This window comes from Cavia porcellus, unplaced genomic scaffold, assembly GCF_034190915.1.
Source record: "Cavia porcellus strain 051 isolate PalLab524CR breed Dunkin Hartley unplaced genomic scaffold, mCavPor4.1 scaffold_6, whole genome shotgun sequence".
Lineage (NCBI taxonomy): Eukaryota > Metazoa > Chordata > Mammalia > Rodentia > Caviidae > Cavia > Cavia porcellus.
This window is the reverse complement of record NW_026947489.1, coordinates 101,192,018-101,205,673: the sequence shown is the minus strand read 5'-3', so window position 1 is coordinate 101,205,673 and position 13,656 is coordinate 101,192,018. Positions and strand designations below refer to the sequence as shown.

Genomic DNA, 13,656 nt, shown 5'->3' with positions numbered 1-13,656 from the left:
ATGGACAAGTAGACGCGATGACACTACAGGAGATATTGGTAGTTCTTAGAAGTTTGAAAGAGAATACTTAGGGAAGCAATCTTTGAAACTGAATTTAAAGGTCCTTTTCTATACCCTTAACAGGTACATTTGGTGACAGAATCAGGAGCTGAGGTTTTTTACAAGCTGGAATGATAGGCCGAATTTAACAGGATGAAATGCACTGGAAATAAATGTCAGCTTCTGTATTTGGGTCTGAAAATCCCAGCGATGCATGGAAAGACTGGGAACAAGACCAGATGGATCTCTCCCCACTCCTGCCAAAAAAGAGCAAGATACATCTAGTTTCACACATTTCAGATAAAAGGTTTTCAACCTCCAGTAGAACTGAGGTGGGGGCTAGAGGCTCAGAGGTTCACATTTCTAATGGACCAGAATTCTGATTACGGCCACAGAATAAGACTGTGTTGTGTAGACCGGAGACCCACACACCGTAGTTACAAGGACAGTTGGTGTTATTGAGGCCAAGCACCAGAGATGTATCTGAGGGAAAGCCGCTGTAAATAAGACATAGGAATTCAAGTTGATGTAACTGGACAGTTTATCGAGGTCCTTAAAATACCCTAATTCTATATTCCATTGCATTAACAGTAGAGTGTTTAGGAGGAGGAGAGGATAAACATACTCTGCTATTGTAGCAGGACTATTCCTACCATTCTGGATGCCAGGTTCTGAAAGGAAAACAGACAAAGGACTGTCACAGGATAGTATCTGGGAATGTTCCAAAGCCTGTCACACAGATAACAAAAGCACAGAGGAGGTTCAGCTTGTGTATGACTCCAGGAGGACCTGAAAAGCAGCCAGCCACATGCACAAGGGACCAGCCTTGTTCTTGTTTAGGGGAGCAAGTAGGATCTGAGGATGAAAGTTACGTGAACCCCCGTATAAATAGAACCTTTTTATTCCTGAGTATATTTCAAAATACAATGGGCTACTGCCCCATTTCTCAAAGGGTTGGCTTAAGCTTATGGAGGACTTAGAATTTCAGAGGTGGAAATGAGTGACTCAGGTACTGCCTCGTCATAAGATTCCACGATTCCAATCGCCTTCTGGTGTTGCCCTTGAGACTGGGGTAACAAGATAAAAGTCTTGCCCTGTTCAGTTGTGCAGTATGTCTGGGAATTCACACCACAAACACGAGTCACATAGCTTACTCCATGGTGGCTGGCGTATTTTAGCAAGGAAGGTGATATGCAGGTTGTGTTGCAGTAGGGTTGTGTGTTACTGAGCAAGGAGCCCAAACTTAGCTGAGTGGTTTCCAAAGATTTCTCTGAGGCTGTGACCTTAAAGTGGCTTCGAAAGAGAAGTAGGACCTGGCTACAGTGTCAGGATGTCCAAACAGGGTTTGAATGTTACTGCAGAAGACCTGAAGCTTTCTTGACCGAAAAAGGCTCCTATTAAGATGGAGCTGGCTTCAGCCACCTGTAAAGGAGTATTAGCAAATGAAAGTGTTCATTTACTGTACAGCGTATGTCAAAAATCTTTTCAGTTCTTAGTGTTAGAAAATCGAAGTCATAAATCTACGTTAAAAGGACCCAGGGCTTGTGAAGTTTGTATTGACTTCATATGGTAGCAATATCTTTCCCTACATAGCTTCTGGGGATATGTTTTCCTGTTAGATCATAGTTCTTCAAGTTACCTATTTGAGACTGCTTAGTCTCCTGCTGTGGTAGGAAGTATTTTTCAGGCACACACCCCTCCTCTGCTAAGGTACGAAGATCGGAGGGGGTTGAGTCATTTCTTTTCCCTTCTGCATGCAGTCTTGCAGATGTATAGTCAGCAGGCAGTGCAATGAAGAGTTCCTTTTAGGGTCCCTGCTTTAGCAGGGCTCGGCCCCTCATTTTGTAGGGCCTCTCTGGCTGTCATTTACTCTCTTGTGCTTCGAGGGACTCTTTAGTGGAGGAGTCTATGGTTAGAGGCCCGGACGGGGAGGAAAATGACTGAGAAATTAAAGACTGAAACAGAACAGAGTTTTCCTTACTTCTAGAGGAATCTATCCTTATGTAGATACAGGCGTGTAAACGAACAAAAAAAAGTCAGATTTTAAAAGATAGATTTCTGTCTTCAGTGGATGGACATGGTTTTTTCTTTCTTTCTTTCTTTTTTCTTTTTTATCGGTTCTGGGGATCGAACTCACGACTGCCTGCTTGCATGGCAGGCGCTTATGCCGCTGAGCTAAATCCCCAGCCCCAGACATAGTTTTTTCAAGGAGCTGTACTGTTTATTTTTCTATCATGAATAAATGAGTAACCACAATTTTAAAATCCCTGGTTTGGATTTTGTTTTTTAAAACCCACCTTATCTTAAATTCTTCTTTCTTTCAGGTAGGAATGAATTGATAGCCAGATACATCAAACTCAGGACAGGGAAGACGAGGACCAGAAAGCAGGTACAGTAACCCACCTGGGCGGTGTGCATGTCAGTGAATGGCCCAAGAGGCATTTGGCTGCAGTGGCTGCTGTGCTTTGGCTCGGAGGAGCCCCCAGTTCCAGATCCCTCTGAGGATGTCAGCATTGGAGATGTTTCAGATTGGCTCAGTTTTCACTGTTCATCATTTCAGTGACCCTGCAGTCTGTGGTCTCCCAAGTTTTTTTCATCCAGTGTAGAAAAAGTTGGCTGCTAAGGATGGTGTCTGAACTGTCCTTGCACTATGTTACTAAGCTGATATTTCTTTCCCAAAACATGCATCTGCCAACATTGCAAATGCTGCAAGATATAACTACACTTGTAAGTTTGTGCTCACTGGTTAAAGTGAGTCTTTTATTTCATGTGGTATCATGGCAATACATTTCCCCCACTTAACTCCTGGGGATATGTAGGCTTTGAGATCTATGCTTTGTAACAGCCTGGAACATTAATCATATTAATCATCCTTTCAATGAAAAAGTAATGTTGGAAGCTTTGAGTGTTGGCCTGAATATAAACAGAATGACGTGCATCCAGTAAGTACACTGTCCCTTCTTAAGTGTTGGCTTTTTGTTGGCTGCTGGGACTGAAATGAAGTTACAACTTACAAATGCTCCTTCACCCTTCTGCAGTCTACCTGAGCTGCATCTGTAAGACACAGAGCTACTGAACTCTGATGTGTGACCCAGTTCAGTACTGGAAGGGTTAAAAAAAAAAAAAATGATTGTTTAGCCAGGCTGAGTGGAGCAGGACTATACAATTCCAGTACTTGGGAGACTGAGACAGGAGGATCACCAGGAGTTCAAGGTCAGCCTGAACCACAAAGCAAGACCCTGTCTCAAAATGCAAACAAAAAACAAACAAAAAATCGGTGTTTAAAAATGGAAAATGTAAGAACAGAAAAAGAAAACAAAAACACCTCCTGCATGAGTTAACAGATTAAAAACTATTTTTAATGTTGACTTACGCTGAATGATATGGCATGGATCTTAAAAACTAAGCTTGAGGCTTGGTGGTACAAGCCTGTGATCTCAGCTACTTCGGAGGCTGAGGCAGGAAGCCATCCATCCATGCATTGGAGACCAGTGTGGGCAACTTAGTTTCAAAATTAAAAAAAAAAAAAAAAAAAAAAAAAAACATAATCAAACAAAAAGCTCAACAGTGTCTCTTTAAGACTAGTAACACTGGCTTCATCTCCCTGGAGGAGTGGTTTCTTTGAGTGTGGATCAGGGGCTGGGACTTTTCCCCAGGAATGTTCCCTGTGCCTGGGACCTGATGCTGAGTCAGCAGGAATGGGGTGGCCTCCTGCCAGCCCTGAGGCAGGGCATTGTCTGCTTGGGGGATGTTCCCCAATAGCGGCCCTCATCCACTCCTAGAATCACAGACAACAAAATTCAGGTGAAAATAAATATCAGCAGGAGCCAGACAGAGGGATGAAGAGAATGGGGGACTCCCTAGTTCTTTGTACTTGAAAAAAGTACCAAAGCAAAATGAAAAAGACTGAATAATTGAAACACAGAGGCCAATTGAAAGATCAAAGGCTCTTTTGTTCTCATAAATCTTTTTAGAGTCACTAGAGTTTGAAATGAGGGAATCCCCTGCAAAGTTGCTAACTTGTGAATGGAAGGTTCTGCGTTTCCAAAGCAGACAGAACTAATTCCCTACCTACTGCAAGCGGTAGGTCAGGACTGTCTGCTGGCCTCTGAGCTCTGGTCACTTGCCCATGACCCCTGCACTGGGGGAGGCTTCTAAATTTAACCAAGTCCCACCAAAAGAGATGCAAATTTGTCTATCCCTTGGAGTCCCTTGTGTTTCAGAAGCTGGGCTTGGCTGTGTTTCCACACCCCAGCATCCTGGGGTTTTTTTAGGCAGCAGTTGGTGATACCTCTCCAGTGTGAATTTGTTGTTCAGCAAATCCATGTGGTTTTCAACCCAGATTTTCAACAGGATGGCTGGCTGGCTGTATTCACACATTTTGCTTTGTAATAATATGCAAATCTACTTGGCACCCAGTCAATACCCAAAAGAGTGGAAGGATTAAAGATATTTTATAAGGGGGGGAAAACCCACTCTGCTAACTGGGTCTTTCCATTTCTCTTTGAGATCTAATTTACATGTCAGTATTATTTTAACATTTGTTACAGAATCCAGAGCTCTTAATGAGATTGGAATATTACCGACAGCTTCAGCTATTTGCTTCTGCACAATGTGCTAATTTATGGATATTCTCCTCTAAATTGAGGAAAAGGGATTTTCCCTCCTGATACTGAGATGCTGTAAATATTTTCATTTACCTCCACCCTCATCTTCTTAATTTTATAAAGCAAACAGCCCTATTCTCCCCCTCTCACCCTTCCCCAAATTAGCTTTTCCCAGTGCCCATGATTGCTCCCAGGTGGGAAAGTGGAGATGAGCCTAATTTTCATCCTGAATCAAGTCACTGCAGTGATGACCCAGTCTAAAGAGCTTAGAGCAGTGCTGGGGGCTTGGTGTCTGGCCGGGACTGTGTGTTCCTAACTGCTCAGCTTTGTTGAGATGCAAATAACCTCCCCCTCCCCAACCCTCCCAAGGAGTAGCGATTTTATATTTGATTTCCTTTTTTTGTTTTGTTTTGTTTCGTTTTGTTTTGTTTCCCTTCATAAACCCGAACAATGTAGGTGTCTAGTCATATACAGGTCTTAGCAAGAAAGAAAGTTCGAGAAATTCAAGCCGCCATTAAGGTACGTCTGGCTTGCCCAGTTGTAGGGGGCTTTTCATCTCCATGGTTACAGGCTTTTCCTTTGTTTTCCTCCCTTCCCCTACCCTGCAGGTGTCTAGTCACATTCAGGTTCTTGCCAGAAGGAAATCTCGTGATTTTCATTCCAAGCTAAAGGTATGCGCTTTTCTGCTTTTTGGCTTGTGGTTGCTATGCATCTCACTTCCTGTTTTCCATGGTGACTGGTGAATGCCTGGTGCTGGGATTCTCATAACCTAGTTTCCTTGCATGTTAGAGCTGTTTACATTCTTTGTGTCTAATCTCTCTTTCTCTACTAGCCTCACATTAAACTCTGTACGTGTGTGCGTGTGCCTGGGTGTGTGTATGTGTGCGTGGTTGTGTTCCTAATAACATGCAAATGCAGCAGAGAGCTGGTCTTGATAACTTTTCAGCATAGAAATGTGATTTTTTTTTTTTTTAACACCTTCAAATATCCACCAAGCAGTCCTGGGCTAGGAGAGTTTTTCCCCTTTTTAAAAAGACCATCCAGAGAGACAAAGTTAATAAAGACAATATTTGTTCAAAAAAATCTTTTTTAGTGGTCATGAAATTACTTCTCAAAAATATTTAGTAATTTTAATTTGTGCTTTTGATGTGAATTTTCAAGAATATTTATAAAAATACGCCTTTTTCATGACTCAATACAGAGTATTTTTGCTATGTTCTTCTACGTTGCTTAATATTATTTAAGGACATGACACTCTTATTAAAAGTGAAATTTGACATGTGACTGTTGGCAAGAAAAAAATGGTTCTTAGAGACATAAAAGTTCTTGATCCAACTCATGTTTGTGCTTCCATTTGCAGTTTTTAAATTTTTTTTAAAAAAATATGGACTTCATTCTCCAGACTTTTAAAATACATTTAATAGCAAAAATGAAGACTTTTCTTTTTTTGTGTGTGTGTGTGTGATACTGAGAATTGAACTCAGTGTCTTACAAATGCTGTGAAAGCATTCTGCCATTTACTTGTGTCCACAGTCCTTTTAATGTTTTGAAAAAAAAACATTGCTGTAAGGGGTCACCAAGTTGGCCAGGTTAGCCTGGAACTTGCAGTCCTATCTCAGCCTCCTCAGTAGCTGGGATCATAGGTGTATGCTACTGCCCCCAGCTGATAATTTGGTAATACAAGTTCTCCCTGCTTCTAAGATTTGCAGTAGAATGTACCTGATGCTTATTTTTCCATAATTCCCAACTAATAATGCAAATGGGCCTATGATTTGCTTGGAGGAGGTTTGGTCTAGAGTAAAAATTAATTTTTAGACCACAGTGTGGCCTTTCCCACGTGTCCCTCCCCAATAAATTAATTAAATCTGTGTTTTTGTTGCACATTACAAACAGTGTCATTTCTCAGCTCCCACTGTTGAGCACTGGGGCTCTCTTTGAGTCCTTTGACATTTTTTACCTCCCAGCAAGCTGGCTGTGGCACAGGACTAGCAGCAGGAAGGAGCACTGGGTGTGCCCTCACAGTGGGGCAGCATGCTGGCTCGCTGGCTCGCACGTGTGGCTGATGGTGGCTGGCTCGGAGCTGCACTGGCTGAGCAGTGGAAGACCACGCTAACTCCCTAGACTCTGCTTTTTAACCCGAGGGGCGGTACTTTCTATGTGGATGCAGCTACCCCTGTGTTTGCTCAAGTTCTGACTCTGTTTCTAGTTTCTCTGAGCTAATGAATTAATGATGTACCAAGAAGTGTTTAGATACCATTTTGTTTTGCCATCTATGATGTTATGAATTGCTGTTTCTGTACTGTTTGCGTATTTCATGTCAACTCAGCAGGGCATACAGCCCTGGCTCAGAAGCTGTGTAAATGATAAATGATGCTTTTCTGTTCAGGAGGGACCACCATGGAGTACAGGAAAATCGCTTAGAGATTTTAAGAATTTTCTTCCAGAGAAACAATACAAACTGGCATAGCTATATATTTGTTTGTTCTAAAAAAATTTTTTTTTTAAATAAAGGATTCATTCCCCCTCCTTCCAGACCTGGCCCACTCTTTGTTGGAGCAGACACAAGGAGGAGGTGGGAACAGGCTGTCAGAGAGCAGCTGGTTCAGCATTTGAGCTCCAAGAACCACCTTATTTTCTCGCCATTCATGTCTTTCTTCCCTCCCTACCACTCCTTTTTGGAAAAGCAGCGTCCTTTGTTTTTCTATCAGCTGATACCAACTGAGTGTCCTGTACTTAGCATTCATGGGTGGGCGGTTAGTAGCCAACTCCCTGTCACAGAACTGGCCATCGCAGTGGAAATGTGAACAGTAGGGCATAGGTCCTAAGCCTTAGCAGGAAGAGCTGCAGCACTATATGTTGGGAATCCCAGGGAACCTGAGCAGCGTTCTAAGTCTGAGAATCACAAAGTAGAAGTTTTATTCTAATGCAGAGCTGCTTTTTCATCCTGATAAGTTCATGTCCTAGTGGGGTGTACTCCAATTTCAAGAACAGTATGAAGAAATGGGAGCTCAAAGACTTGGTTGACTTTGACGAAACTTGCCAAGCCTAATAAGGAGCAGAGGCAACATTTGAACACGGATGTTTCTTCATCCTAAACTTCTGCTCTTTCGGATGGGGTTTCATCAGGTGGAGATGGGAGAATGTTTTCAGTCAGAAGGCTTTATTTTATGCGAGGACCGTGCACCTCACCTGGCACTGGCAGAGAGCCCTTGCTGGCCAGCCTCCATTAACCCCAACATTGTACCTTTGGGTGCTTGGTCAGAGTGTAGACGTCATTTGTCCATATGATTCAGTTTACTTCAGTGTGAGTGACACTATTGGCCATCTATAATTTTGGGGCTGATACAGTCCCAGGTGCAAAGCTGCGTGGTCCCCCACTCTTAGTGCATCTGAGCAGTCAAGGAGAGCTGTCTAGCCATTGGCCGCTTGCTTCTGATACTGCTGACTTATGCCTCCTCTGGATGTCTTGTCCTTTACTTCCTGACCAGTCAAACCCAGGGTACCTGCCCAACACTCAGAGGGAAAAGGAGATGCTACTTCCTGTGCTGTTCTCCCAGCCATTACAGGACGGCTCATGTGCCACATCTTAAGCACATGTTTCTCAGTTTAGCCTGCACAGCCTGTTCCTCTGAAGAAACTACTAGACTCATGAGCTAGTGGTCATCCTCATGTCACAGTCACAGATGAGTCATCCTAGCTGCAGAGCACCTCCGTTGAAAACCTGATAGAATGAGGTCCCCAGGGTCAGCTCTGTGTTTTTGCTAACTGTCATGGTTCTCAAGAGTGCTTCTTGGTGACCCAGATCACTCCCAAAGTGTGTGGACTTCATTTTTATTTTAGTTTTAGCAAACAGAACGTTATTCTAGCACATGTGTAAGATTTCTTCATAGATTTGAACTTAAAAAGTATGGGAAAGAATACTTAACTCAGCCTACTTATGTTTCATTGAGAACCAAGGTATGCTAGGCCCTCGTAGATGTTGGGCACACAGAGTAGAATATGCCGAATCTGTATTCTTAGGGAACACTAAAACTTCCGTTAATTTTCTCAGTAGAGGGGCTGGGGATTTAGCTTAGGGGCATAAGCACCTGCCTTGCAAGCGCATGGTCGTGAGTTCGATCCCTGGTACCAGTTTAAAAAAAAAAAAAAAAAAAAAAGAATGAGGTTGTTAATTTTTACAGTAGGTTGTCCATAGCTGGGGCCTCTGCAGTAGAAACTAAACTGGGTCATACAAAGGCCACTTGGAGAAAAGAAGGATTGATTCTAATATTGGAAGAATTGAAGAAAGCTCCACAGAGGAGGTCACTGAACCCAGCACAGAGGAAGGCTAACAATTCCAGAGATGGGGGTGTTTGGGAGACTGTGAGGTAGGCAGTGGGAGATATGAAGAGCCCAACAGGGAAGTCTAGCATCACCTCACTGATGCAGGTACACCTGTGGGTGCTGAGGAGCACATGTAGGTAGCTTGGGTGCATACTTTGGGACGATCACTGCAGCTGGGTTTTGAAGAATGGCTTAATAAGAAGGAGGCCAAGCTGGAGGCAGATGGATGGTCCTTCGTAGGAGAAGAGAAGTGGGGGACTGGGCCAGGGGCAACTTTGGGGCCTCACTGTGTGGCTCCCAGCCATTCTTTTCAGGCTCAGGTGGCTTCCCACTCCCTTGTGTTCTGACTTCTCCATATGCTTTCTTCCTTTCTTTTGTGGTTCTGGGCATTGAATCTAGAACCTTGTGTTTGCGAGGCAGGTGCTGTGTCACTATATCCCCCACGTTTCCTTTCTGTTTTTAGAGTAGATTATGCTTACAAGTTCTGTCCATTAATTCTGCAAATTATATACCAGAACATTTCAAAAAAGATTTTCAATAGCAACATTTAAAACTTAGCTTGGGAAGAGTTGCATTCTCGTAGAGCAATAGTAATTAACTGAGCGTGTACACCAAAATTAACTGAATTTTTCGTTATTGGTAAATTTTAAATATGTAAAAGTTAGACCAGACAGAGAACATACTAAACACTCAGGTTTGTAGAATGTAAAAGGATCATTTTTCACTATGGCATAATTCAGTTAAGTTTTTCAAAGTGAAGTAGCCAAATGGTAGAGCATTATTCTGTACTTTTCCCTGTTTTCTCTACCCACTCTTCCTTCCCATCCATCTTCAGTCTCCCTATGTGTCCCTGAGAAAATCAAATCCAGTGAAAACTCTCTTCTCCTTTGGGCTCTTCCTTAAAATTACCTGAATGTTTACCCGATGTCAGCCACAAGTTTGTGCTCCAGCGTTTGGCATCAATGTGAGACTAGCGTTGGCAGTTTATAGTGGCCTAAGTCGGTGTAGAGTTGGTCCACAATTTGGGATGACCTGAAATGCACACCATGACCATACAGGATGGTTGAAGGGCAGTAAAACATCTGGGATGATTGAAAGAGTGAGGAGGGTCGAGGAGGTAGCTCAGTGGTAGTACACTTGCTTAGTATGTGCAAGGCCATAGGTTTGACTCCCAGGCCTGAGTGTAGGAAAAAAAATGAGGGAGTGAGTCCAGGAGACTGTGAACCAGGAGCAGAGAAACTGGAAGAGCAGGAAGACTGTTGAGACTCATACCTGTGAAGACGGAACAGGCATTTGTGGCCAGAGGACCAGATTATTGGAAATTAAACATACACATTAGGGTATGATTTTTGTCTTTCTGGCTCAAGTGTCTAAGAGAGAAAAAGTGTGCTAATTGGAGAGAGGTAAAAAGAGAGCTTAGCTCTCGGGAAAGAATTTCTCAGCCATGTGGTGTAACGTGTGTGGCCCCTGCTTGGACAGAGTCCTTTGAGCACTGTTCTTCAGGTAGGAGACATGTTTTAGATGATCCTGAACTTTATAGCTTGGCATGATTCCAGTTACATGGTAGAAGATGAACCCATGCAATTAAAATAGACAAGTCGCTTATAGATTTATGGACTGTGCATTTAAGAGTCCTAAGTGTGCCATGTTCGAGCTCTCCCTCAGATTTTGTGTCATCAGCTGTATCAACTGCAGCGTCACCCACATCCGCCATCTCCCCTTTCTTCCCATTTGACCTCTTACTGGCATCTGTGATTGAGTTGTGATAGCAGCTTGGTATGAGGACTAGCTTACAGTGTTAGAAATTATTTTGAACAGTTTCGCTCATCATTAATTTCCCAAAAAGCCATTGACTATTTTTGCTTTTTTTTTTTTAAAGCTCTGGGGATTTATTAGCCCATCGTGTAGAAGAAATACAGAACTATTCTCATACTCAGTACTGTCTTGCCTACTCAGAGTAGCAACTCTGAGTTGCCCTGAGTCTCTGTTTGTTCAGCTGTCCTGAGAGATTGTCCCATCTCTCCCCAGAAATCTCCTTCCCCATCCCCATCAGCAAGAAAAGTAAGCTTTTATTTGCTGGTGTCGGAGGCTTGTAGAGCCACAGCCAGAGCCTGCAGACACCACTGCTGCGCTGCTGACTTTCTTCCCCTTCGTGGGAAGGTGGAGCAGCCTTCTTCAGCATCACAGTTGAGTGTGCGTGGGTGAGTGTGTGACTCCCCGGGCAGGAAGACTTGTGTCTGTCTGCCCTGGGCCAGTGTTGCTGACATTGCATATCCCAGCAGAGCAGGAAAGCCCTGAGCCTTTCTCACTGTGTCCAGTCGCTGTGACTAATTCACGAGCTACATGTGTGCCCCTGGGGCCGTTTTCTTCATTTTTGCCCTGATGGCCTTTGTGATTTGATTACCGAATGGGCCTCTTCTTTCCAATCTGTCATTTCTTGCAATAAGCGGAGGTCTTAAAGTTGACATTGCTAATGCCTGCTGTGGGTCCTGCCCAGGAGATGAGCGAGATGCCTGAGTAGCAACTTTAGAGTCATGGGGATCATTGTCTTTCCTGGTGTCTCCCAAACTTTGCTAAGTCCTTTTTCATTTGTAACATCCAGCCTGTCTCCTAAAGATGTTTCTATTACCATATTTTTAATTTAACTGCATTAAGACTAAGATTGGAGACAGTTTCTCAGCTTCAGCATGATAGAATTAGACCCTCTCCTTAGTGATGTGGTAGTGCAGGACTGATAGTGTGAGCCTGGGTATTGAGTACTGTCACCTCTCTGTGTGTACTGAGCTAGGCTTGGATGTTTTTCTGAAGGATAACAGAGCAGCCTCATTCTACATTTTTAAATCCCTAAGTTGATAAAACCCCAACTACAGTGTAGAAATTGTCTTAAAATTGCACTGATCCACCCAGATTATGTATTGAGTACCGGAGCTCCTGAGCAGCATGAAGTCTGGATGGTACATCCCTGGGTCAGCTGCAAAGTGCATCAAATCATAGGGCTGAGGGCATTGCATAGAATGCTTGAGGCCGTCTCCAAAATGGGTGGCCTTGACCTTGCTTTGTCAAAAAGGAAGCTGAGGCTCAGAATGTCTTTGCCAGGGGTCAAAAATTTGAATCGTACCCTGGGTGTGTAGGGCCAAAGTCCAGTCTGTTTGTACCGTGTCATACTGTCTCTCCAAAAAGTGCTGGTCAGTGCAGGGAGGATGATTTATAACCCGCCACTAAGCCCTCCTTTGGCTTGTGGCCATGTGCTTAATGGAAACTGAGGAAGGGGAACATATTCTTTCTGGAGTTCACGTCTAGGCAGGTTCCAGTAACTCCCAGGGGACAGGCACCTCTTGCCTTTCGCTGTCAACTACTAGATAAAAAGAGACTGAGGTCAGAGCGTGCCCTTATCCCAAACACCCAGACATGGCTCAAAGCTGTCCTGCATGGCAGGCTTCCTGAGAGTCGTAAGGCACACCTACCAGTCTCTTCATCTCCACTCCTTTATGATGCTAAGCCCACATCAGAATTAAAGGAAACGCTGTGGACAATTACAAAATACTAAATATAGCTTGGTACATTTAAAAATGAACAATGGTAAAAGCCTTGAAAATTTTTTTCTTTGATGTGAATGGAGTCTTTGGCATTTGGAAATACAATAAGATGAATTAATTGCTACTCATTAGGCGGCAAGTCAGAAGAAGCCTGAATGTGCCTTCTCTCCTCCACATTAGCTGCTGCCTGACCAGAGTAGCCCTCTTTTGTATTTACTCCTGCCTTCTCTAATAATAAGCAAATGAGAGATCATGGCTAGAAAATATTCAAGTGCCCTCCATCCTTTCTCCAGAACCATCATGTAGTTCGGTGATGTTTATCCATTCAAGGGCCATGGCTAATAATTGCAGAGATCATGTTGAATTCAGATAGTGCAAGATTAGAAACCGTGTCTGCAAAATTACTTGTTAGGGAGATGTTTTTTGTTTTGTTTTTCTCTGAAAAAGTGATCTTCAAGCCAATTGCTATCTTTCCAACCTTGCATCATATTTTTATATTGCTGCAGGAAGTATATTTTGGCTGAAAGCATTAATAACTGTCAAGAGTTTTTGAATTCATGGTCTTTGTATTTTTCCTTGTATACTGATAGACATCCCCATGAATAAATTAAACTGGTATCTAACTTCTGGAATGATGGCCTGTGAATAAACTAGATTATGTTGATTTTTGTGTGGTGTTTATTAATGTCCTTAGCGTCTTGTATATGGCAGCTATAATGTGTAGTATTTGCAAGCATGTGACCTTTGTGTCCTTTATAATTTGTCTGTGGTTAATGCCTAACGAGTACGAGATGATTGATTTCACAGAATAATTAAAAGTGAGGGAAGCAGAGGGAAGAAAGGAGGATAGGATCCTTATGATATCCGGAGTCTGATCCTTAAGATATTCTGGCATTCTGCAAGTGCCTCTTCCTGCCTTGTATCTTTATAATGGTACTGTCTCACACGCAGACATTTTCCAGACATCGTGTCCATTTCAGTCATAAAGAGAAGGGTCAGCAGAACGGAGTTGTAGTGGCGTCCTTGCCTTGCTTTATGAAATATGAAAGCCTGTTTACGTAGTAACAATAGCAATTTGAAAGGCTCTGGGTTGAGGAGTTTATGCCTGACACAGCCTGCTGGACCACAAGGCCAGGGCAGGGAGGCTATTG

The 13,656-nt window shown here is 43.1% G+C and overlaps 1 protein-coding gene across 11 annotated transcripts in view; it reads left to right on the top strand.

The window, feature by feature from the left end:
* The window catches only part of Tead1 (TEA domain transcription factor 1), a 246,989-nt gene that overhangs the window by 172,198 nt on the left and 61,135 nt on the right, over nt 1-13,656 (top strand). For 6 of the 11 annotated variants that reach the window (XM_063251898.1, XM_063251892.1, XM_063251890.1 and 3 more), the window contains exons 3-5: nt 2,364-2,428; nt 5,103-5,165; nt 5,255-5,317. In XM_063251898.1, coding sequence (XP_063107968.1) covers nt 2,364-2,428; nt 5,103-5,165; nt 5,255-5,317 — 191 coding nt within the window. The remainder of the gene's footprint in view (nt 1-2,363; nt 2,429-5,102; nt 5,166-5,254; nt 5,318-13,656) is intronic. The other 5 variants (XM_063251894.1, XM_063251896.1, XM_063251893.1 and 2 more) reach the window with 3 other exon arrangements.